This window comes from Orbicella faveolata, unplaced genomic scaffold, assembly GCF_042242905.1.
Source record: "Orbicella faveolata isolate gen_17 unplaced genomic scaffold, um_ofav_v1 contig_15, whole genome shotgun sequence".
Taxonomy (NCBI): Eukaryota; Metazoa; Cnidaria; class Anthozoa; order Scleractinia; family Merulinidae; genus Orbicella; species Orbicella faveolata.
Window position 1 is genome coordinate 5,455,252 of NW_028301542.1, and position 27,100 is coordinate 5,482,351.

At 38.8% G+C, this 27,100-nt stretch overlaps 2 protein-coding genes across 2 annotated transcripts; one reads left to right on the forward strand and one right to left on the reverse strand.

Annotated features, from left to right (window-relative positions):
* Positions 1-3,919: 3,919 nt before the first annotated feature.
* Positions 3,920-5,660, reverse strand: LOC110045303 (suppressor of cytokine signaling 3-like). The gene has a single exon (XM_089288111.1). The coding sequence runs from the start codon at positions 5,206-5,208 to the stop codon at positions 4,636-4,638; it is 573 nt and encodes a 190-aa protein (XP_089144237.1). The 5' UTR covers positions 5,209-5,660; the 3' UTR covers positions 3,920-4,635.
* A 10,209-nt stretch (positions 5,661-15,869) lies between these two features.
* LOC110063528 (protein O-linked-mannose beta-1,2-N-acetylglucosaminyltransferase 1-like) lies at positions 15,870-27,079 on the forward strand. The gene is made up of 9 exons (XM_089288112.1): positions 15,870-16,585; positions 18,300-18,364; positions 18,948-19,127; positions 19,636-19,951; positions 21,297-21,565; positions 22,127-22,300; positions 23,130-23,197; positions 23,761-24,054; positions 24,832-27,079. The coding sequence occupies exons 1-9, from the start codon at positions 16,387-16,389 to the stop codon at positions 25,166-25,168; spliced, it is 1,902 nt and encodes a 633-aa protein (XP_089144238.1). The 5' UTR covers positions 15,870-16,386; the 3' UTR covers positions 25,169-27,079.
* The last annotated feature ends 21 nt before the right edge of the window (positions 27,080-27,100 follow it).

Below are 27,100 nucleotides of genomic sequence, written 5' to 3' on the forward strand. Positions count from 1 at the left end.
AACAAAGTGCCGAGCAACAAGAACCATTTCATTTCATATCTCGAAACTTTATTTCAAAAGTAAGACGTTTTATTACTGACTGCTTTTTCCAAAAAAGAGCAACTACGCAATACAGGGTACCATTTTGAAGGTGCATAACTTTAGTGGCTTGTTTGGCTCGTCTAGTTCGGCAGTGGATGAAAGAACGAGGAAAAATCTATATATGCGTTAAGTCTTAGCTGTGGCTCGCCTAGATTAGCCAAGACTACCTGCGGGTTCATCTGTCATTATTTTTAAGTTTCTAACTTAATTAGTTTTAATAATAAAGTCTAGACGTAACGCAACTCATTAACCTAAAACTCATGTAAATTATTGAAAAAGAAATAAAGTTTTGTTGTTGTTGTTGCTGTTGTCGTGGTCTTAGGTCTATATATTTCGTGGTTCGTTTAGCTCGGCAGTGGATGACAAAGAAGTAAACGAGCCAAACGAGTAAAAATGATGTAAAAATTTTTAAGGTTGTCTGGTAGGCGGAGTTAAATGCTGGAAGATTGCCTAGGAAGATCCAAAACTTAAATGCTTTCAACATAGCACTGACATAGAGTATAAAATAGAAGAACCATGATCTTAGAAGTTTAGAGGTCTTCACAATATCTTTACACGTACAGTAACAAAATGCTTGAATGTTCTTGACAGTTTTCTATCTTACAAAGCAGGAATAGTAGATCATTATCAGGACTTCAAGACTGGTCAAGACTGCCTAGGTCTTCCCAGTTGGTACTGACCAAAAAGATCGCTGGCCCTACAGACGACGCTGAGGCTTAGGTAGTCATGTGGTCCGAATCACAGGCTAAGATCAAGAAACTATATATAAAAAATGACGTGGGTTAATATTTTTGTGCCTGTTGAAAGAAAATCAAAATTATAACGATTTTGACGTATAAAATTAGGAACTTGGAGTAATCTGGAAATCAGAGTTCAATGATATACAGTCAAACCTGTATTAGGCGGCCCTTGCTGGTGTCCGCTTAATACAGGATGTCCGCTGAAAACAGGTTCCCTCAGAATTCGTCTTAAAAGGGTCATGTCAACATTGATCAGTATTAAAAGACCTTGAAACAGACAAATAGCATTCTCGTGAACGATCGATAACTCTGAAATATCGTATTTCCATAAACAGTATGGCAAGTCCAAATCAAACAAAAACAAAAGTTCTCTAAAAACAAAACCGAATAACAAAATATTGCATTTCTGTGGCAGCTCAGTTTGTTGGCAAACTTTTAAAAATGACCGATCTACTAAAATGTTGACAGAAAAATCATCATTCTTTTTGCAGTGTCCGTTGGATACAGGTTTCTGACAATAGAAATGACCATAAAAGTCAAGTTTAAGCACGGTGTCCGCGTCCGCTTAATAGAGGTGTCCGTTGAATACAGGTATTTTTTACAGTGAATGTGGAAAAAGGAAAATGTGACTTGCACTGCTGTCCGCTTAATAGAGGGTGTCCACTTAATACAGGTTTGACTGTAGTAAATTTCCTGTCAAAGTCATTGAGGAAAGAACTTTATTCAGTGTTGAAGACTGTGTTATTTCATTTTTAAAATTAACATCATTTTTAAATACAGTGACACCCGGTTTCTGTGAGTACTGGACGCAAGTAAACTGATGGCATTGCTTTTCTTAACAATTTCTAGCTCTTTCTAGCAGTCCTACTTTGACGGGTCAATACTACCACTCTTTATTTTAAGGACTGTTACAATAATGGTGTCAAATAAATGCCCAATCTTTTTACGGCCTCTTAAAAACATCCTTAACTTTAGCTTTAAGAGCTTGTAATTCAAAAAAAGCTCGGTGAAACCTTTTTTATTATTGAATCGTGATAAGCATGATAAGCTACAACTTTCTGCAAAGTTAAAAAAAATTCTATTGTTAGAGTTTAGAGGCACCTTGAATTTTCGAAAAATTGAAGGTGGCAAAATTAAGGGATTTTTTAATAGATCGTATTGTCGCTATGGTAAGCTATTATGTCATAAAGGGGACCACAATTTGTTCGCCAATAACTGGACGTTTATGTGATATCCTTACTGGGTCTTATTGCAGTAATTCACTTGATATAGACACGTCAAAGCATTGCTGTTAGAAAGAGCTGGAAACTATTACCAGCTACCTTAAATATGCAAAAAGCTTGCACCTGGATTTTTTAAGCGCAATTCGTAACAAAAGGGGAGGGAAAAATTCTAACTGCCCGGCGCTTTGAAAGAGCTTTCCAAAGAGATCTTTTTCGCTTTAATCCTTTCAGTACTTTTCGAGAATCGAAGCAACTTTTCTGAAGAAACAACTTTACTATGCAGCAGCCATGGCGTCTCAAGAAAACTGTGGATAAGCACATCGAAGATAATTTTCCTGTCCAGCGCTTAGAAAATGCTTTCCAAAGAGACCTCTCTTGATCCAAACGGTTCGGTAGTTCCGCGGTAGTTCCAGTTTTTTCGCCTTGGACATGCAAACTCTAATTCAATGTACAACACTTTCGAAGCCAAATTTTTAACAAACGGCAAACAAATATTTCAGCTGTCCTGCGCTTTGAAAAACCTTTCGAAGGAGATGTTTTTCGCTTCAATCTATTCAGAACTTTTCGAGAAACGACTTTCGAGCGGGTTAAAATAGAAGTCTCCAGGGAGTGACACGACTTCTATTTTCGAAGTTAACTTCGAAGAGCACGTAGAAGATAATTTTCCTGTCCAGCGCTTTGAAAATGACTTTTATATGGTATGTAGTGCAAAACAAACTGATCATCTTTTCTCTTAACCCGATTGATTTTCAGTTCAATTTTGGCTGCGCAATCATGGGACCAAGACTATAAATAACTTTCACGGCTTGACACGAAGCTTAAAATAGATTGAAAATATTGTCATGGGGCACAGGAATGTGTTCTCTTAGATCACAGTCTCTTGAGAAAACTGATATGATCAGGTGACGGGTCCAAAACAATGAGCTTATCTCAGTTCAATGAGCTCCTAGATAAGCTAGCATCAAAATTCGCACGATCGTTGCTTACTACTGCTTAGTCTGCTTACATGCTATCTTCTGTCTACTTCTATTGTTTTAGAAATAAGATTCTATAAAGGGTAGTAGTTCATATTTTGACGCAAGTCTGACCGAACAACATGAAGACTGATTGCGAACTAAATAACTTGACATCGAAGAGTATAGAATTATCTTTGTTTACAGTATTTGCCTCGATTATTAGCATAAGCGATAAAGTTTCTGATAGAGCCACAAAAATATTAGTTCTGAAGATTGAAAGGGCACAGCACGACCCCAAGGAATTTGAGTTCGATGTATTGAGTACTTTTTGAGCGACGCGAGTTTTAAAACTTAAAATTTTACAAAGAATGTATGAGTTCATTAGTGCTTTTACCAACCAGAAATTTCCCAGTTTTTGAAAGCCAATTTAACACCCAAAAAGTAAAAAATTTCACCAATTATTAAGTTTCACAAGCTGTTCAAATGTTTGTAGTCAATTCGTGTCTAGCGTGATGATATGCTTTCTCTGCGCAAAGGAGGAAAAATGTAATAAACGTCCTGTCGATTTTCTAATATCGACGAATTCCAATTAAAGAGGCCGACAGGATCCCCCTTTTTTTTCTGTCAGGCCTTTACGTCAAGACCTGACCTACGTATTTGGTTAAGGGTAGAATGCTAATCATAATTCTATGTACATTGAACATGTTGATTGGTTCTTCAGTGCAGCTACAGTGCTCGTCATATCTTATCTGATACTTCCTCTTCTTTGTTTTAGCTTGCCGTTTTGTCTGGGCATGCGAAGCTTTCCCAGGCCTTTGTTTATGAACAATTAATTAAGTTTACACCATCTTACAACTCTGCCAAAACAGTCAAAACAAGTTCGTGCAGTAAAGGCCTTTCTCTGTAAACGTAGGCTGCATACTTCTACATCTTAATCTTTATTTACAATTACATTGAGTTGTTACACCAAGTTTCTTGTAAGTAACACATCGTTTCAAGGCAGATTTCTACGAACTATAATTACTTTTTTGTGTGCTTGAACAGAAACGAAACCGGTAGCAGGTGGCATTTTCTAGGAAGCTGCGGGGTCAGTACTCAGCTGAGACGAAAACAAAGCATAAAATTCCAATTTAGGGAAGTGAAACCGAAACAGCTTGTAACAAGAAGAGACGGAAGTCCAATTGAATTCTTCGTCGATGGAAAGAAACGATTGAAACAGCCAGTCCTTGGTTTTATATGTATACCTTACTGGAAAACTTTTTATATAAATTATATCTACACAGTTGGAATAAAATACATATTTTTACTGCTCAAAATATTGTTGCCTTTGAGAGATTTTTCATTAATTCTAGCCTGTCTATTCCTAGAACACAACACACAGACTATGTGATGTTACCTTTTTACAAAATGAACGATTTTGTCTTATATACACTGGAAAATTATTATTATAATCAGTAATTTATTCATGAAAGATCATAAACAAAATTAATTCACACAAGCCGCTCGATACTTCACACAAGCCACTCAGAACATTCTTTCCTATAACTCTTTCTTCGTTTTTCGCGAAGGGTCAAGAACTACGGTGTTAAATTTAGACATTTGAAACACGTATAACGATGTAAAATTTGCGTTATTTTAAATTGGGTATGGGTATTGTGATAAATACAGCTTTACTGTGTTTGGAACAGCTGGTAAATCTTTGATTCCTTTGGCGAGGAGTTGGTTGTTCAAAGCTTTACGGCACAAGTGCTGTAAACTTGAAACTTCCTTATAAAGTGGACTCCACAAGAGAAATTTCGCCGTTCGTGTGTTCTCCAAAGTTTCCGAAGGATCCCCTTGTAAGAGCTTTCTTGTAACGAGCATATAGTAGAATACCATTTTCACCACACAGTCAAATCTGGGAGTAGAACGATGCTGGAGTTCCTCGCTGTTCCTTTTTGTCGTGTAAGTGTCTTTTTTATCCAGAGAGTAAAGTCCTTCGCACAGAACAATTCGAACGTTTGTGATCCCGGTCGCGGTTACCAAGGTTATCGTGAATAAATGTCTCGCGTCCGAACTATCGCGGACGAGAAATTTTCCAGTAGGCTGGTCTCGCAGTAAAGCTTTCGCTTTTAAGGCACTGATTGCGCCCCAATAAAATCCACTTTTCTCCAACTTTTTGATAGTCGCGTCTAAACTCGAAACTGTTGTGTTAATAACAGCACACATCGATTCGTACACTGTAGAATGGAAGTCAGTTCTCCACTAGTTAGCACGCCATCGTTTGTACCTCGTATTTTTTTTTATGCATGGCTGTCTTTTAGCTAATCGCTTGAAAATTATCGCGAGTTGTTTCTTTCTCAAAACCTGCCAACTTTGCTTCGTTGATACCATGTCGTAATCGTATTTATATCAGAACTATCGAACGTTTTCCGGGAAATGCTTCTTCCTGGAGGTAAGCTGTTTCAAGGAAAACCGGAAGTGACAATTGCCCTGCAAGCATATTGCATATTACAGAACATTTCTAGGAAAGGCAAAGGCACTTGATATCAAATCTGCAGAGTTAAACGTTCAAACTAAACAACAGTAGCTCATTTTGGGGGCTTACTTTTAGAGAGAACAGCTCTAGCTCCTTAAATTTTCACAGATTGTCATGGAGAACCGAAAATCGCGACGACGTCAATTAGACGTCCACGGCCGGCTGCACAGGAACACGAAAAAAATTGCATCAGCTTTTTGTGTCGATAATTATTTTGATTTCAATTCGCTCAGTTTTCAAAGAAACTGCAACGAATCTAAGAGGTATAAATGACTGCTTGAACTTAGAATAGGATTAAATTTGTTAGTTTAAGGTTGTTCCCCGAAAAATCCTGATGTTAAAAATTGCCATGAATTGCTTATTGCATTAAATGGTGCTTATCGCGTTGCGACAGTAAAGAGCTAGTCTCCCCTACATTAATTTTCCCTTGTATTAGTACAGCGTTATTTAAAAATTGTAATACTTCTTGAATTTTTTGTCTTGGATTTTCTGCCCTCCCTTTCTCCAGGCGAAAATCCAGAATAAAGACACGTAAATATAAAACGTGTTTTACATCACAGTTTCTAAGCGAGCGATTTCGAAACACCGGAAACACACCCTGCAGCACGTACACAAACTGAACAAAGAGAGTGAAAAACGTTTCCAATCTCATGTCTTTCTAGAGGTTTCGTCCATTTGGTAGGTAGTTCTTCGCCAAATAAAAACAGAAATTACCATCGAAACCATGGGCTCAAATCAAGCATGAGATGTTGAATAGGAAATGATGAATTCGTTTTTCCTAGAAAAAAAAAAGTGAGTAGAGACAATAACTTGATCCAAGGTTCTGAGTTTCCGAGAAATCGTCACGAACTCCTTGCTAGGCAGGCAACGGAACGGAGAATCAAACCCAGTCTACCTCGTATAAGCCTGACAAAATTCACAACAAATAACAGCCTTAAAAAAATTCGATATGTTGTTTAATTCCTTTTGTTGTTATGTACAAAATCACCCTTTATAATAAAACGCCAAAGGATGATGAGAAATCTAAAACGAACCTGAGAAAGACTGAAATGGTTCAATAATAATTTTCACTGAAAAAGGTTGTGCTAAATTCTTACAGACTACCTAGAGCACAGCATGACTTATCTTTTTTCCATATTTTTCCGAGTATTTTCTGCTAAATTCAAACAGTGTCATCCAATCGATTATTTTCCTAATTCTCATCATAGTTCACAGAGGAGCATGGTTATGAAGCACGGCAGATTTCAAAGGAGCAAACTGTGAAAAACTACGTGTTCCAAGATTTATGTTTGAAGGAGCGCGACCATGCAAAATCTTTTGTTTCGCGCTCATAAACTATGCTTGGTTTCCATTGGCTAGTTCTTCTTCGTGTTTGTACACGGTCAAGGCCAAAAAAGCGAACAAAGACATACAGCAAAGAACTCTGGCCCCGTCCACACGGGGAATTTGAAAACGAAGGTTTCGTTCTGAAATCGCATCAAATGTTTCCCGTCTACACGCAACAATAAGCGGTCGTTTTGGATTTATGTTTGAAGAGAACTCACATGATTATTGAAGGTTGTTCAGGTAGAAAAGACTGACAGCGTTTTTGAATGACATAAGGAGTACTCCCCTGCGAATGACCACCCCCCCCCCCCCTCCCCGACAATTCACGCATGGCAGGATGTCTCCACTGGATTCTAAGAATGTGAAATGTTTCGCGGAAAAGGTCGAAAAACAAGGCTAGGAGTTGATTGGCAGTTACAAACACGAGATAGTCAACGAAAAACAAAAAAGACATTTAATTTTAATACTACAAATCCTAATAGAGTAATATTAGATGTCCACAGATTTGATTGTTATGCATACGATCAAAATTGTCACAAAATTTTATTCCGTTTCTCGACTCTAAAAACAATTTGTTATTGTCAAATAAGATGGCAGCTGCGTATGTGAGAGTTATCGACTGTCAAGTTCATCTTAACATCTCAGATCTTTTATCACGCTTTATAATAATGGACCGAAATAAGTTGCACTGTCCAAAAAGATAATTCGATCCGTAGTCTTCCTTTCTTTGTGGGGCAAACCTGGGTAGGTGTTCATTTTAAATCTGTTCAAGTCATCGTTTGTGACGACAATTTTAAGTGTTTTTGGATTTTATGATGAGCAGCTAAAAATCCAATTTGTTTGTTTATGACATACAGTCAACCTAGATGTCCTCGAGCAAACTGCTCTTGCTAAACAAGAAAACATCGCATCGAAAAACTAAAGCGTTAATTTTTAGACACGAATTTATCATATTTTTAATCGATTGCCCATGTCATAAGCCGTGGTGTTGAAGGAATTCCTCACGTAAGAGTTTTCTTTTCATAATTCTTACATTGTCCTTTTGATCTCCAAGAGGAATCAAAGAATCCTTGCTTCTTGTAAGAACAACAGATTGAAGTGATGAGAATGTGGAGTTTAGGCAGTACTGTTTCAGAAATGAGCGAAATCAGACAAGATGAACAAGGACATCATGACACTTTGAGTTTTAATTTGTCCTTTTTGACCACAAACTGCAACCTGGGAGCGAGAAATAACGCTCTTTCCCAACGTAGATTTTAAAGCTTTATTTTGGTTTTCTAGGAAACCAAACGTGGTCGAGTTTCTCCGAAATCGTCTTCGAAATTTCTAGGAAAAATGATCTTTCCAGGAAATGCTTTGTGGTTGCCATGTAGCTGTCATAACCACAATTAACACATGAAAAGTGTTCACTTTCCAAGAACTGAACAGCTTTCAGCTGTTACAGTGCGCCTACTCGCGTCTGGCTACCTAGAAGAAAACTAACCAATCAAAACGTAAATTGAGAACAATGCACTGGTCGCTTTCTCGTGTCGCCAAGTAATAACGGTCTGTTTGGCATGAATACATAAGTGCTGTCACCACCTCTGCGTTATATACACTCCTAGAGATTCAGTCCTTGACGGCGAAATGTCATAATCACAAATCTCGCTCGAAACCTTTAGCCTAAAAACTCATTTTTCGACAACTAAAACAACACCGTTGAAGAGAGTAAAAAATTTAGGATCGAAACTAACCAATCAACAAATGGCAAAGTTTCCTGAGAGGTTCACAGCACTTCGCACTTTGTTAGGTTTTCAATTGTTCGTATTCTGCAATGTTATTGGTTTATTTGAGAAAACTATTGTTATCCTTTGTTCTCAAGTAACGTTCTGCTTGGTTGACTCTTTTCCAAATGGCCCGGTTTGAGTAGTTGCACTGTAAACCGCTGGCATTAAAATTAATGTTCATAAAAGTTATATTATGCGCAAGCATAATTAAAGTTTATTAAAATGTTTCGATTCTTGTGCTTTAGGTCAGCGTTTCCCTGAAAAGGTCGAAAAACAAGACTAGGTGTTGATTGGCAGTTACAAACACGAGAAAAGCAAAAACAAACATTTTAAAACTACAAATCCCAAGCGAATAATATTAGATGTCCACTGACTTACTTCTCCATCCTAAAAAAATTGTTATTGCCAGATAAGATGGCAGCTGTGTATGTGGGAGTGCTATCAAGTTCATCTTAACATCTCAGATCTTTAATCGCAGTTTACTTTATAATGGTGGATCGAAATAAGTCACACGGTCCAAAAAAAATTATTCGATTAGAAGTCTTCGTTCCTTTAAGTCACCGTTTGTGGTTATAATTTAAAATGTTTTCGGATTTCATGATGAGTAACTGAAAATCCAATTTGTTTGTTTATAACATACAGTCAGCCTTAATGCCGTCGAGCAAACTGCTCTTGCTAAAGAAAAAAACATCGCGTGGACCGGCTAAACTTAAGTGTTAATTTTCAGTTTAGACACGAATTTATCATATTTTTAATCGATTACCCATCTCATAAACCATGGCGTTGAATGAAATTTTACCATCATCGTCAGCCGAGGTTTCACGCACTGGTAAACCAACACAACCAATAGCAAGTAGAACAAATATGCAGCGACGCAAAATAAAGTTGAAGACCATGGCATTCCTCCTCACGTCTGAGTTTTATTTTCATAATTCTTACATTGTCCTTTTCATCTCCAAGAGCTTTGCTTCTTGTAAGAACAACAGATTGAAGTGCCGAGAGTATGGAGTCTAGGAAATGAAGCAACAGTTACTGTACTGTTTCAGAAATGAGCGAAACCAGAAAGGATGAATAAGGAAATCATGTTTTGAGTGTCCTCTTTGCCACAAACTGCAACCTCGAGCGAGAAATAACGATCTTCATTTTCGCAACGTGGGATTTCATAGCCTTATTTTAGTTTTCTAGGAAAGGAAACGTGGGCGAGTTTCTGCGAATTCGTCTTCGAAATTTCTAGGAAAAATGATCTCTCCAGGAAATGCTTTGTAAATTGGCAATTCGTGGTAGCCTGTTGGTTGCCATGTAGCTGTCATAACAGCAGTGAACAAATGAAAAGTGTTCATTTTCCAAGAACTGAACAGCTCGCAGGTTCCTTTGCGCGGTTTTGTTTTACATGTATTCAGGAAGTCCTTTAATTTGATTCCGACCTTCTTGCATCCCGAAGGATATCGCCCTCTTAATTATCAGTCGAGTCCATAGGCGTACGGGCACCTTCAGACTTGGGGGGGGCGTTGACTTTCTTGCCAGAAAAAATTACGCAATGCCCGAATGCGAGAGTGTTGAAGTCGGGATGCAAATGCACTCAAATTGCATGAAGAACAAAAATGTTTACAATTCCCACATCTAATGAAACTGCTATAATTCCAAAGATAGTTATATTCAAAGCTTACATAATCAATCAATCATACTCTACCAACAGTCTCAATCCGAGTAAAATCTAAAACTTGTTAAAAGAAAAAAATTCTACAAAAAGTAACTAACAAGTCTCATTGCCCCAATCATTAGCGTTTTGCCCGAAATATTACTTAATTTCCCCCTCGCCCCCCCCCCCCCCCCCCCAGTTCGTACTCTTATGGTCGAGTCTTCTTGATGCTTTTTCCTTACCATTCCGAACTCTTTAAAGGTGTGTTTTGGTTCTAAGTACAGAATTTTGCCGTCTAGAAGAAAACCACGACAAACGACGCTGTGTTTGTTTTGGATGCTGATATCCGAAAATAACTTTCTACTCCATCCCAGGGCAAAAACACAATAGGTACCAAAGAAATCTCTGGAAAGTGGAAAAGAGGCGATTTCTTAGTATTTTCAAAGGGCCACTAGCCTCATCTACCCTGCAAGGGAGTTCATATGCACCCTCAGTTACCCCTACACGAAGTTAACGGAGTTAACAATGAAAAGTTTAACAGATTTCTGTTACGTTCTTTTAGCGTGTGGTCATATTGTGTCCAGCTGACGTAAATATCGACATCTGAAGGGCACGTGTTCGACCAGGAACTAGCATTTCGCTTACTTGGAGTATATTTCCCAATATTCTAACCTCAATAGTCCTTCGTTTTACGGACTTCGCACTAAAAAGGACTGATGTATCAAGAGTATACATCAGAACTTGATATCCTTGAGTTCTGCAGGTAATGCACTTTCTGGCAGTTGGAAAAGCAGTTAAAGCCATATTCATAACTGTAAGTGTCAAAGAAATGGACGGAGCAATGTGGCACTAAGTGCCGTAAAATCTCATTTTCGATATATTTTATTATCTCAGATGCAGTTAACTGAAATTCATCTAGGTGGTTTAAGGATCTTTAAGCCAATTTTGAGAGCCGGTTTGCGGGTACATTCACATTTAATTTATCTGGCGGTTTCCGGTTAAGAGATTATCACGCGGTTGCGGGAAATCAAGAAATTTAGCTCGCGGTTTTCAGTTTTTGCCTGTTTTTGTGGCGGTCATTCAAACACCTCAAGCAATCTCCTTGTTTATGAACAGCCCATTAGACATCAAAACGTTTTGTTCGCTGGTTACTGAATGAAGTTAGAAACAATTTGTTCTGTTCTTTACGTCTTGTGGTCTTTGTGAGGAGGAATACAATTATTTAAAATATGGTTGTTTGCGAAATCTTGCTCTCTTTATGACATCCCCTTTAAAATTTCTAGGAAAATGATCTTTCCAGGAAATGTTTTGCAACCTGGGGTCCGTTTCTCGAAAGCCCCGGAAACTTTTCGGGCCCGTAAAGCCATTTTTAGTCCATCTGTATCTAAACGCGGAGAAGTGTATACGCCTGAAACTTTTTGTATGAAAGGAACCTCTCCATATTAAGAATATGTGAATAAAAACAGCTCTGTAATCGTGAGGTTCGAGATTTTGCTATGGCTTTACTGGCCCGAAAACTTCCGGAGCTTTCCAGAAACGGACCCCAGGCAACTCGTGATAGCCTGTTGGTTGTCATGTAGCTGTCATAACATCAATTTCCAAGAACCGAACAGCTTTCAGCTGCTAAACTACTGGTTCGTAAAAGCTATATCAAGCGCAAACGTACATAATTTAAGTACTAATTAATTCGATTCAGATCGCGTGCTTTAGCTAGCCTGTTTCCCAGCGTGCATTGAATGTCGTGCTTGCGCCCAAGTTATGAGGGTCTCAATGGGGTTAACTGTTTAGCGTATAATGATGGTTTTCTTGGTATCGTAACCGTACAAACGTCAAAATATTAACTGACTAACGTATAAAGAAAGATTGCTTTTTAGCGTATGCAGTACGTAACGCCTAAAGGGTGCAGATTTTCTAGGATGAATAACGACATTTTTGAGTTAAAAACTAAATTTCAGTTAACTTTGACTTCGTTTAACACTTCTGGAGACCCTCTGTTACCATCATTTTTCGTCTTTCGCGTGTCCTGTTGGAGATTGCATTACTTGTTTATTTCGTGACATGATCCGAGCCTGCGCTCTACCTGCGGTTTACATTTGCAGACATTACAGATAAAACATGGCAGCCATTGGTGCAGTCATTACTTTTTACAGGAGTTCACAAGTAATTGAACGTTTTCGGTCAAGAATTTCGTTTCGGGATGAGTTGCGAAGTTTGACTAACTGCAAGACCGTATGATTACTCGAAGGACCCAATAGCTTGTCGAACGTCCTGTCTAAACGCTGTCAACATTTAGTTCAACAAAGTTTTGAACAGATATTGAAGCAAATGTTGACGTCACTTAAGAGGCCGTGCGCCTAAGAAACGACCGATGATTTCCGGCTAAACAATAAAATCGGCCGATGTTTATCTCCCAAGTAGAGGTTACCGAATACTATTTAAAAATGAATTTCTTTTGTTTCAGTTTCGTTTTAAACCAAATCAGGAGCCATAATCGGGGACGGAGACCGTAAGTCTTGGGATCCGCGCGCACCTATGATATGGGACAATTTTTCTATTTTTAGAAGAAATTGCGCCATCCTGACGTCATATATCCGCGCGGATCCGCGCACGTGTTGGGGGCTCTCGCGCGGATGTTGTCACGTTGAGTGATCAAATGGTGAGAGCTGCGAGATTCTCTTGCAGATTTTTCACAGCGATGGCAGGGAATAAGGCAGGGAATAAGAACCAGGACTCTTATATGTAGTTTTATGCTCTGAGCTAATGGAAAAGGTGAGTTTTTTTTTTTTTTTTTCGCGCTGTGAATGAATAATATCTGCTCGCGCTAGTTGTACGCGTCAGTTTTTCGTTTGTTCTGTGAAGAAAAGTTATGTAAGAAAACTCTTTACTCTGGTATCGAGTTGATTTGTGAGTTTCCCAAAAAATGCTTAATCATAACCAAACCCTGTTTTTGATAGTTTCTTATGGTTTCTGTTTGTTTGGCGAGTTTGCAAAAGTTTTTGAAAGGAAAGTCTGACGCGTACATTCAGTAGCTCATTTGCATAATGCAGCGCGCGCTCTTTCAAGTCCGAGTCGTTGTTTTCAATTGTCAACAAACCTTGACAAAGATTTATTTCGTGGTCTTTTGTGCCGAGATGCTGCAACAGTTTTCACGAACGCCAAAAGGCCACTAATATCATGTGTGTTTCTTTGACATAGTGAAATTTTACGCGGCGAAAATAAAAAAAACAAGGAAAATTGATAACTCAACCAAAAAAAATCAAAATCGTTATTCGAGTTGATTAAAGAAAGCGTCGTCGTAATTTTGCTGATTATTTCTGCTGTATTCACATATTTTCAGCTAAGCTTAATATGTTCTCAAACATTTATCAACCTTAAACATATTTAAAAACTAGAGATATTATATGAGTTCGATGTACGTTTTCACAAAAGTGGGGAGTCCAATTTGTCATGTTTTACTGACTGTACAAAACACGCATCGGCGGGCGCTCTTATTCATCGACAACAGACAATTATTTTTACACAAACAAAACTGAGCAGCATGCATCTACAGACATAAACTTTATTGTCGCTTATTGGGCCTTGATAAAACATGAAGCGTTGCTTACAATTCAGGCGAAACTCAAACTTGCAATTACTTTTTTTTGTTTTACTTTTCGGTCGAGATAGACTCTGGCGAAATCCTCGCAAGCCTGTGGCAAGAGGAGGGAAACTTTGAAGTCCTGAAACGCTGCTATATCCAAACATACAACTAGTTTTTTGCTGTGGTTTCGAAGAGCTGTTAATCTTCAACATATGTGAAACTTAGAGTGGAGTAATGTACAGCTCATGTAAAAGAAGCATCCGTCGGAACACAACTTGGTCAGCGATATCATATCTAAGCTTCAAGCGGAACATACCTAAATTCGATACTGCCTTACTTCACTCAAACTGGAGCAGCTTACGACGAAAATACTTAAGCAAAATTCCAACAGACCTAAACGCGTTGAGTTGTGCGCCAAAAACATGACAAAATTTCGGGAATTTCGGACGCCATTTCCCCCGCGAGACATCCGCAAAAATCCTCGCAGCATGTACGCGCGTGTGCCTCAGGCGATGGCGCAATTTGTTCTAAAAATAGAATTATTGTCCCATATCATGGGGACAACCCCAATACTAGAAATGGCGCGCGCTTACGGTCTCCGTCCCCGATTATGGCTCCTGACCAAATATATCGAGCCGCAAACTTTTTCCGTCTGATAGCAGCAAAATCAGGCCGAAAATAAGGCCCCGCTAAAAACTGTTCGGAAATTACTATCGCAACGCAAAATAATGAGAAAACTACACAGTGTTGAAGAAAAAGGCCTTTTAATGCAATATCATTTGATAAACAGAAAAAAACTGCCGAAGCGACAAAAAAATAAAGTTTCAAATATTGCATACTAAATTAGATGGAGCGTTGGAGCTGTTTTTAAAATAATTATTTCTCAAAAGTTGAACGCTTTTGAAAGCAGTCACAGTGATGAATCAGACATCGGAGGGATACACATCACGTTTCTGGAAAAACATATTTCGGCCAAAGTATATTGACCTTATACAAAGCGTTCAAAGTTACCGTGTTTACCGTTATCCTGCTACTTCGGCGAAACACTTCTCTTTTGCCAATACGGCCGTGGATAACGTGGTAAACGTCACTTTAAACCTTGCTAGGCATTCGAAGACCTTCCTGAGTAGAAGGACGTAGAATTAAAAGAGAAAGGAAGATGAAAAATACGCAGAAAAAGGAAATAACTCGAAATTACCATCTGCTAACGAAAGTTGAATCTGGAAAATGTCGTCGCCTGACAGCGGCCATTGACGTCATTCGTCTACACAGCGGCGGAATCCAAACGAATGCACAAATAGGAAAACAATTTTTCCGGCCAGAAAACGTTTAGTGGAGCAACGTTATGTTATTTTTCACAAATGATGGTCACTCGAAAAGAAAAACTTCCCCAACCGCCACACCGTTTTGGCCGCAGCGTGATCTGAGTTATAGGGTCACGACTGGTCCCTAGCCGCTGACCGCCCGAAGGACATTGCAGACTCGTTTTCCCACGCTCTTGCGACTTGACGTGACAAATGACGTCAATGGCCTGAGGTCAGGTGAATGGCAATTGCGCAATACAGCGAACAAAATTGTATCATTTTCAAAATCCAAAAACTGACTATATTTCAATCATTAATTACTTTGCAAAACTAGATTATCTACAGCTCATAAAAGTCCTAAAATCATACAAATTAACTGACTAACCTAATTTTTTGCTGTTTACTGACTAAGTTTCTTTTTTCTAACAGTTTACTGACTAAATGGGTTTTCTTTAGCTGTTTACTGACTGGGGCTATACCTCATTGAGACTCTCAGTTATAAACTGTTGTCGTTCATTTCTACATTCTGCTATAGTACCCTGGCTTCGTAGCTAGATATGGGACAATTTTGCTATTATTTAGAACACATTGCACCATCCTGACGACGATTATGGCTCCTGGCGTTTTTGACCTTTGGGTTTGCAAACAAAAGTTCTCTCCAGCTTTGACTTCAGCTGATGTCTTGATTGCTCAAACGGATCATATATTTGCCGAATTTTCCTCCTTTTCTTTTCCTTTTATCCCAGATTTTTTTATTTATTTATCTGTTTAGTTCTTGTGATGGTGAAAAACGATAAAATCGTAGTTCCTAGTCCTTGTGAGACACGGCCTTATTAAAAGGGGTAAGAAAGTATTTGTAACTACACAGATTAAGGTATGGGGAATTCGATGTTTAAGTAATTCCGTAAGTAAATTCTAGCTGTTTTCTGCTAGAGCTTTAGATCAATGCTGTCCTAATAAATGGATATTTTATTCAAATTCTCTTATAACAACGCGGTGATTAAATTTGACGTGTAAAGCAAGCGGTTTCTAAAGATACCGACAAGTGTAATGAATTCATGGGGAAAAATGCTATTGTTTCACGGAAATTCGTGTCACCCTTATATAACACTACATAGCAAGTAAGATGTCCTGATATTCTGATGTGTATTTGCCTTTGAACTAATGGGAAAAAAAGGAAACAAAACCCAAGTGAAGACGTTTTCGAGATATGTACATGTGTAGACATCTTCGAGTGTATTTTTAGCTAAATCATGGTAGTTAAAGCTATACGAATATTCCTGGCTGCCGTGGTCCTTGTAATGTCCGTAGCAAACATCCTATTCATCGTTGAAAACTGGAACACGGCTCAAACTGAAGCAGCTAGAAGGAGCTGGCCGTTCGAGAAAGAAGAAAGTAACAGGATTGTGCCGAGCAAAGCTTTCGAAACAACTGCAAGTTCTGTAGAAGGCGGTATGTATCATTTACTTCTTGATTAATACGTGTTTGAACTGAACATTTGTAAATTAATTATCAAGTACTGGAGCGTTGGACTCGGTTCTTTAGTCTTATTTTAAATCAGTTAAACCCACTCTCAGTTCAACTAAATGAACGTTTGTCTTTTTGTGGAGGCAGTAGAAGTTTAAAAACTAAATCGAAGTAAAACGCTAAAGTAAACGGTCATGGTTTTATTTAACCGTCAGATGAATTAATATTGTATTTCCATTGAACAGTTGCCAAAATAAGTTTGGAGAAGTCCGTGAGAAAACTGGTTTTGTTTTTATCATGGGCTGGATAAAAAGAAACATTGACTGGACAAACTACGGTGATTTTTTAAACCACAAAACGTTAAAGCTATACTGAGTAAGGTCGCTTTAGAGGCAAAACTAGCGATGCCCGAACACGAGAGCCGTAATAAGAAACCACATTGATTGAAGGAAGAAGGAACTCGGAATCGACACTTAACATCCACATTCTAGGGGTAAAAAAGGATTACAATATTTATGTGGTTTCAGTTTTATATGAGAAACCCTTAGCTATCAGTTTCCCTTCGCAAAAGAATACAGGTTTATTCCACAATAAAGACAATAAGTCAGGCTGAATTAAATTAACAAGCTACTTACCCGGAAAGGAACTTCACGCGAAGATATGTATATTTTGCCGATGCTTAAAATATGTAGAAGAACAACTATGATAGCCTTAAAGTTTACTGAGGAGAAATTGAGAGCTTTTTGCTAGTGTTTACTTCAATATAAGGTGTAGGATATTGCTGTTAATCAGTAAACCTAACAATAAAGTATATTTAATCGTAAAATAATTTATACAAAAGCAGCCACATTGAAATACAACGATGTTTTCGTTAGTTTAATTTCATGCTGGACATAAGGTTTTCGTAACAAAATGGAGAACAGAACGAGCGGAATTGTCGCTATAAGAGATCTATGGCTACTAAGTTATTCAGATCACCTAGTGATCAAAAATTGTCCAGAACTATGCGACACTCTTGGTCCGAGTTGGCCTGGGAAAGACTTGAAAATGATGGACCAATAGCAAATCAAGCAACTTCAGTTTTTAGAGGACAAAAACCCTGTACCAGAATAATTTTAATTATATTACGTCCTTTTTGAATTTTCTAAAAGCTGAAGATATAAATAGTTGCCCGAAATAGCGCCAAAAACCCATGGAAACTCTGAAACTTTGAAAATAAGTTTCAAAGCCCAGAGAATTGTGCAAACACAGGTAAAATTTATCATCAGTTTCATTTCACCAGTACTTTCAAGTGTTTTATATGGATTTAAAAATTTTGTTTTGAGAATATATTTAAAACAGTCGCAAAGACGTTTGTCATACATAAGTTTTTGTACATTTGTTACTCGAACTTCTGGTAGATTTCTTCTTGACACTCTTTATCGAAATATCAATGAAACCTAATATGAGCCCCTGGTAACTTTGCTGCACCTTATACACTATCATCAATTAATCACAAGAATTACTTTTGTTTCATTTATGAACTCTTTGCTATCCATGGTCAGCTCCAGTTCTTAGCAAAACAAATTAGGTCTTTAGGCCCGCCAGACCAGCTCTATTAGAATGACTAAAAACAAAACTAGAACTCTTGTAGCGCCAGCCAAAAGCTTAAATGAGAATTAATATAAGAGGCGTATTTAATTGCGCTTTGTTGTTGTAGGTGATATAGATATACAGGTTTACTCCAGCAAGGAAAAGGCGTCGGTAATTGTTAATGGTGAAGTGGTGAGTAATTTTCTTAATGGTGTTCGTTGTCTGCATGCGATATAAGACATACACGGTACTTCCTTTTTCATCAATTTACGGCCCAAGTGTAAAGCAAGCAGACCATAAATGGACGACGAAAACGAGGAAACCCATCTTTATACAGTTCAGACCGAGAAAAGCAATTAACAAGGTTAATTAAGCGATTTAAGGTTAATAAGATCTAAATAAGATTAGAGAGTTAAAAACTCCCCGACAGTGAGTCACAGAGGCCATACGTAAGTGAAATGTATTCTTTTTCCTTTCGCGCATATTATAGATTTTTAACAAAAAATTTCAAGCTATAAAAGTCTTTTTCAAATGGTAAAACCGCTAAAGACACTTTTCAACTCAATATCGGGAGTGAATGCACGCCAAGAACAAGAATATAAAATTTCTGCATGTGCCGTCCGTGGCCTAAAATTAAACCGGCTGTGCTTTGGTTTCCTAATGGCAAGTTTTAACCATAGAACAACAATGGTTCTTGAGAATGTATAGCTATTTAAACGAAGTTTCTGTTTTAGTTTCTTGACATTTTGACTAACATACTCTTCTCGTTTGCAAGGTATCAGAAATGAACCTAGAGCGAATGCGTGGAATTGCTGCATTTGTTTTAAACCAGAAAACTGGCGCTCTCATGGCAGCCAGAGCGTTTGATACGTACGCGTCGAAAGAGGAAGGCGAGGAAATTGTCAAATTTATCGAGATTCTACAAGACGGAAGAATCGTTTGCCTGGCGGTAAAGGTAAGGAATTTTTCAAACTCATCACAAGAAATTGAAAAAGATTTTAATATAAGGAGACTTGTTAAGAATGGCGCATGTTGAAAAATATAGCCGTAATTTTTCCAGGCTATCATTATAAATCTACATTAGCAATCCATCTTATGTTATCTTTGTTCTTTTTTGTTTTATAAACACCTCTCAGTTTAATGTTTTTTTTTTTATCTTATTGAACAGGTTTCTCTCGATTCGAGGTAAACTTCGCTCATGGTAATACACCTTGGCATAGCTCCCATAATCAATTTTTTTTCAAAAATTAAACTTACAAAAAGGCTTTAAAAAAATCACACGTGTCAGCGAAAACTACCCCTGTCAGGCTGTAAAATGTCCAAGAAGAAAAAGGCAACGGAAAAATGTAGCGAAAAAGTTTCGTTCTTTCTGGCCACTGTAACACAATGAGCCGATAGCTCTCAATTAATCCCCCAATCATAGTTTTGCGATTTACAAACATTAATTTTTCTTCCAACAACAGGATGAAGCAGCCAACAGCTTGGAAAGCGAAGTTCGCAAGTACATTGAGAAGTTGGGAAGTGGCTTCATAAGAGATCTCGGCTGGCGAGATATGTGGGCTTTTATATTTCAGCGAAATAGCAAAGAGAAAAACGTCTTCGCTGAGAGTCATCAGAAAGCTCCCGATTTTGACAACTGGGCAAAAGAGGTTATGATTAGAACGTCTTTGAAACGAGAACAGGGTGTGGCTAGTGAATGCGGCTGGGATAATAACGACAGTAATATGCGAAGAAGAGAATTCTGCGAGAGAATCGAAGGATATGGACGTGTCTGTCACTGTGAGTATTCAATAAAAGTTCAGGTAAATTATAAAAAAAAATGTCTTAAAGACGGGATGAACCGACCGAGAGACCATTGAGAACTGAAAGATGGGAACTGCATGTTGTGTATTAAACACAAGAGACCATGTTTAACACATTTTCAAACAATGTGACGAGAGTGAAAATTATGGAGTATATCTTTGACGAAATTCGAGGTGTTTGGAAATGCGGCAAAAGACTGTCTCGAGAGCTTGAAATATCTTCTCAATCGAAACTTCAACTAAGTAGAAAACGAAGGAATACAATCGTAAAATTTTCGAATGCTATTAAAGGTCGGATATCCAAATGGTCATTTCCTTTGCTTAAGCTTGATAGATTATCAACGGTTTGAGATAAGCGGAGCTAGTTTTCTTCAACTCGAGCTCTAATCTAACACGAGTCGTGTCGAGTCGTGTCTCCGAGTCGTGTCTAGTCGTGTCGAGTCGTGTCGAGTCGTGCCGAGTCGTGCCTCTTTATACCACCAATTACTCCTTAAACTTCCGGTAAGTAGTCTACGCTGCTACAATATACAACAATAGACGACTACGTACAATTTGTTCTTCACGACCTAGCTTCCGGTAAGTCGAGTCGACTACAAAGTTAGACGACTCAACTTACTTTGGACCCGGTATTGGACAACCCTCTACTTGTGTCCGCTTTTATGAACATTTGAGCAGCTTCAAACTCGACGAGGGTCGCGAAGGTACACGAAAGTAGTATGAAAGTGCAAAAGAGGCTTCGGTAAAACGAGGTGACAATTCAAACTCTCAGAAACTCTTCTAGGACTGACGAATTCGCATTACAGCTGGGAAAACAGTCAGTACTTCTGTTTCCGAGCTCACTCCGATATCTCAGTTTCGTCTCGAAGTTGCTAGGCAACTGCTTGCACAACGATGGGCTACAACTTTCGGAGCATTCTCAAATACTTACACTATTCTTAGATTGATTATCATAAATCGGACAATTTAAAGGTGCCTCGAGGAATATTTGCCCAATGAAAGACCCCTAAAGACCGTTCTGGTAGTGAAGATATTCTGTAACCCCGAGCGTAAAAGTCTATAGTAAGTTTCCTAAATCAGCTGAATGTTGTTCAGAGATTTTCAGAACAAATTAAAAACAAAATTGCGATATTTTGTGTTTCCATTACAACACATCTACTATAGGGATATTTGCGGTAAAATGTATTCCCTCAAGCGCCACTGTCATTTGCATTGCGGACCTATATATTGCCGCTTTTTTTTTTTTTTTTTTTTTCACGTTAATTTGTCAAGGGATTTAGAAAACAATAATTGTTTTGAAGCAGAAACCTCTTGTGTTTTCTTAGGCGAGGATCCAGAGTCGATCGATTTCGACCCTCCTGCTCTCGAAGATGGCAGCCGCATTGATCTTCCTGTGTTAATCATGGCTGGAAATCGCCCACAGTACTTATTCAGAATGCTCAAGTCACTGCGTAGAGTCCAGGGTCTGAATCCTGACATGGTAACAGTGTTTATTGATGGATTCTTTGATGAACCCGCCTCAGTTGCCCGAATGTTTGGCCTCAGAGTTTTTGAACATGAGGGCGTTAGTAAAAAGAATTCAAGGATCTGCCAGGTAAAGCTTTGCTGACGTCATTGTTTCCATTTTTGTCATTAACATACGATTTTTGCGCAGAGAAAGCATCTTGCTGAACACAAATTGACTACAAACATTTAAAGAAATTGTGAAACTTAGTAATTGGTGAAATGTTTGCCTCTTTGGGTGTAACTTTTAGTTTTACCATTTGTTGTCTGTATACTTCGACATAATAAACATTCACGGGTTATCTTTCATTCTCGAGGCTACTTAAACTTTATCAATTTCAAGTTGATAGCAAACAATTAAAAGTTACGTTCGTGGGGTTCTGAGACTGAAATCTCACAATGGACCATTTTGCAGTCGTCTACTCAGTGACCTGGCCTTTGGATGGCAGCGAGGCCGGAGGTGGCCTTGTTTCGCCATACAAACCTCACTGCTTTTGTCGCGTAAGTCAAGTTGCTCTAATACTAACTAGTTGGCATTCAAATAGAGGTTTGTATCAAAACAAGGTCACCTCCAGCCTCGCTTACATTCATAGGCCAGGTAACTGAACACCCAACTGCAAAATGACCCATTGTTTTGTTTTTCAAATTCTAGCACTACAAGAGGTCACTAACAACATCTTTTGACGCGTTCCCTCAAGCCAAATACGTGGCAATCATTGAGGAAGATCTTGAAGTTTCTGTTGATATCCTCACTTACTTCAACCAGCTTCTACCAGTCTTGGAAAACGATGAAAGTGTTTACTGTATATCGGCTTGGAATGATCAGGTTTGTAGCGCTAATGCGCTTACATTAACATGTAGTTCTGTTGTTGTTGAAGACACTATGATTCTCGTCCCCAGTGTCACCTGTCCCTGTTAGACGGTGGGGCCTTAGCACGAGGAAATGGCCACTCGTGCTGAGACCCCATCGACCAAGAGAGACAGGTGACCCTGGGAACGAGAACGAGGACAGTGGTAATGCAGAGCTTCCTTTCTCTTACCCAGTGCTACTCGTTTTAACATGTTGCAACCACTCCGTTCTGTTCAACATTTATAAGAAAAAGAAACTGAGATTCCGGGGACGAGGGATTCCGGGGACGAAGGAAGGCAAGAGATGGCGGTGGTCCAAGAAACCAGCTTCAAATGAAACTGTTATTTAGAGCACGTATCCCCAAATGCCCATTCATTAAGAAAAAAAACTAAAATGCGTCAATCCCTCAATCTTTAGAAAATTAAACTACCCTATTAATCTGTTGAAAATTCAGAGTTGCTTGTGAAGGGGTTGTGAACTGAAAATGAAAGCATTCTTACTAAAAAAAATGGTGGAATACAGAGTAAAAGCGGACCCCTTTCTTGCTCTAATAGAGCTGGGGAAGCCGACAAATTTTCAGCCCCTCACATTTCATAAACCACCGTGGCTTAAAATATCGGGGGACCAAAATACCCAATTTGATATCCTATTCTCAAAAGTCATACCCAAAACATATCTTCGCACTCACTGAAAAGGAATACATCGGCCTTCTTAAATTTCTCCGCCATTCACAAGACAGACCGAATAGGAGGATATGGTCTGAAAAATAAAAAACAATAGCTTGTGTTTGTTGTTTCTGATGTAGGGCTATGACTACACTGTCCATGATCCAGCCATGACTTACAGGATTGAAACAATGCCAGGTCTAGGTTGGTAAGTACGGATACATCAACAATTATATTACACAAGAAACAGTCACAGTAGTTTGTTTAGGTTTCTTAATTTCATGCCCTGTCCATAATACGCCGCAGCTTTGCGGTTAGGCTCTACGGCTAGGCCTACTGTCCACACTAATCTGTCACGAAAACGGAAAAACGGCGTTTTAGTGTGGACGGAAAACATTTTGAAAACGGAGCTTTTCGAAAACGACGACATTTAATACGATAATCTTGATATTCCCGTGCCCGAAATCCATTTGTGACCGTTGATTGCTGCTTTTTTAATTTCTCCGCCGTAGTGTGGACAGAGGACATTTGATGGGTTTTCAAAATCAAACCCTTGTTTTCAAATTCCTTTGGCGTAGTGTGGACGCGGCCTCACTCTAATGCCACCAAATATTGTGTTTGAAAAGAACTGTTTCCTGTACATATATAAAGGATATGAGTTTTTTTTTTTTTTTAACTCACTTGTTAGTCGATATTCTATAGAAGTAAACAGGAAATCTCTCCTTGAACAGTCGAAATGATGTCTAAGGCAAATCGCTTTATTTTTTTAAGGGTTTTAAGTCGTAAATTATACAAAGGCGAACTCGAGGCAAAGTGGCCTGCCCCCGATGTCTTCTGGGACTGGGACATGTGGATGAGAATGCCTAACCAAAGGAAGGGCCGTGAGTGCATTATACCGGACATCTCGCGCACCTATCATTTTGGGGCCAAAGGCCTGAACGTGGGCCCGGCGATGAACGACGCTTATTTCAAGAGACATGCCATAAACACAGTACCTAACGTCAAAATAGACGCTGACCTCATGTACAAGGACAACTATGAGCAGGAGATTAATCGGCTATTGAGGTGAATATCCCCGGGAAGACTCTCACATAAAAGTGACAGGGGTGATCTCCGTAAAGGTTGAAATTTGTAGTTTTTTACCGCTGACACTCCTGTGTGCAGACGTGTACTATTTCATCTGTAACAGCAGACATGTACGAGCGCGCAGGCGAAGGCCCCGAAGGGGTAAAATGGTTCTGGGATTTTCCAATTCTTTCACCGGGAAAATGGGATTTGGGTCACTGGGACTGCGAACCACAAACAAAAACACGGGAAAGAAACTGGGATTTGCATCAAATTAGGCTTGGAAATGGGTTTTTAGGCAACATTTGTAGTGGGAAATGGTATTTGTAACCCCCCTCCCCCACCCCCCGCGTTCCCCTCCCTTCAGGACCCTGTTAAAACATAACAGCAGTTAAAGGTACTCTAATACCCATGGAACTTTTGGGTGTAAAAACAGTTGGAACAATTTTACAGGAAAAGTTAATACCTCTTACGGATGAAAGTGAATTCGAGCCACGCTTATTAAAGGCGATCTGCTTAAATTTAGGAGTTCGTTTGAAACTTATACTTGGCAACTTGTTCTTAGTTCAGACTATAACTCAAACAACCTTTCCCGTTTCACCTAGTTCGTCATTTAAAAAAGTTAACCGATAATTCCCCCGTCTTTTAAGTTCTTTCCCTTGCACCGCTAACAATGCATGCTTCTTGACTTAGAATAAACTCCTACAGGTTGAATCTTTCAAAACTCATCATTTGTATCTAACACTACTATTTTGTTCCTTCCCTCCTTCCTTCCAGTCAAGCGGAACTTCTTGATCATTCAATAACACCGTGCACAAATCCCAAAAACTTCATCCCTGACACCCAAAACAAGATTTACCTGTTCTACATCAGGATGGACAACGCGCACGACTATCTCACGTGGACGAATGTGGCCAGATGTTTCAGAATCTGGGACTTGGACGCTCGCGGATTCCACAAAAGTCTGTGGCGAATGTGGGTTAAGGGAAATCACGTGATATATATTGGCTGCTCTGCGTCTCCGTATTGTAATCAAAAACCTAGTGATGTTGAACCTATTTATATGCCGAACAAAGAGACTCGACCATCAGATGAGAACTTCTTTGCTAAATAAATTGACGAACACTTCCTATACCTCAGAAGACGAAAAGGTAGTAATATAGACCCTATTCACAAATGGCTGCCAAAAGAATTTTTAATTGGCGACCATTTATGAATAGGGTCTAGAGCTAGAGAGAATTAATTAAGGGTTACACACTTAATCCCTCATATAGGTCTTGTTTCCATGGTATTCCCTCTCAAGTTATTTTTAGACATGGTATCCAGTTGCCTCGCGGGTGATGTTAGTTACCACGCGCGTTGCGTGGATGTTTTCGTGGAACATTAGAAAATACGTGTACGACCGTTTGGGCTGTCCACGTGAGCAAAGTTCGCATAACAGGATTGGCTATTTTTAGACCTGCCTGGGATTTCTTAGACTGGCAGTGTTCTAAAAGTAACTTAAGACGGATTACCTTGAGAATAAGGTCTATAGAGGGGAATAACTCCCTCACCCTTCACCTCCTCTTGTTATGGACAGAAAGGTGGTAATGGAGATTTAGATCATTACAACGGATGACTGTTTGTTTTATTAACACCAAGGCTTGAACACCAGTTGACAGTGTTTTTACCAATTTTGTCTGCCTTGCATCTTGAGGAAGATATGGTGTTTCCCAGACAAGATAATGGTCGGGCGAAAAATACGTTAAAAGAATATGAAGGCCACCGCAAACAATAAAACAATTTCATGGAAACATGTATGCATCGTTTTCAAAACTATTTTTTGGGTTCGCGAAAACGGGGAAACCCATGCTTCGAAAACAAACTGTTTCTGAATAAGTTCAAAAATATCTTTAGCTTCTTGAAAACAAATTATGTTTCCGTAACCTTCAAGGCGCTCAGTCACGGCATTGTGAGCATGTAAAAACTAACCTTAAAATTGAAGAAACCCTGAAAATAGTGGTTTACTAAGATAGAAAAACACCAATGAGATAATAACAAACCATAAAGGAACAAGGATGGTGGAGGATGGAGACGATTAATACGGGTTACAAACGACAAGTTTGAAAAATTTAATTGGGCTGAACTTTTCAGGATGCCCAAACTGTGACGTAGTCCCTTTAAGTAATCAGGAAGAGGCTTAAAAATACTTTAAATAGTTTAACTAGTTAGGTGTTTGCATTTCAAAAAAATATTTCGTGGCCCTTGTCATATAACAATGTTTTCAATAAAGCTTTCAAATTTTCAAAATGGACGATTTTTTTGTGGATGAGGCGAGAGATAGTTAATCACTCATATTGATCTTATTTCTAAGGTAATCTCTCTCAGGGCCCGTCCACACTATGCCGGAGAAATTTGAAAACGGCGTCTTCTCTCTGAAAACGCATCAAATGTTTTTTGTCGGCATTACCCCGGAGAAATTTGAAACACAACAATCAGCGGTCATTTTGGATTTGTGTTTGAGGAAAACACGGTCAGGGAAATCCCTTGATTATCGCGATGTCATTGTTTTCGTAAAGCTCCGCTTTCAAAATGTTTTCACACTATTAAAAACGCAAAGCTAACGTTTTCTAACTCCTCCGGTTTAAAGAGCGTTTTCGAAAAGCTCCGTTTTCGTGATGGGTCAGTGCGGACGGTAGGCCTGACCGTACGTAGAAATAAAGCTGCGTTTTTAAATTTCTCCGGTGTAGTGTGAATGTGGCCTCAAGTTACTTTTAGACTTAACGAGTTCTTTCGGTTTGAAAGAAGTAAATGTCCATCGCAACAAATTAAGGCCCATTTGCACTACGCGGAAGTTTTTGTACAGCTCTCCGGATAAAATTGTTACTGAGTACGGTCGAAAATTGGCACAGGTGGCACTTCTATCCAAGCCGTACCAAAACTTTCGCGTAGTTTTAAAGCGTGGGCCATCGTTGCGAAGTAAATAGTGACCCGTCCTCACTATAATGAAAAGCCACGAGTGAAATAAACTTTTCCTGTGTTGTAAGGTTTCTCATGTTGTTTCATT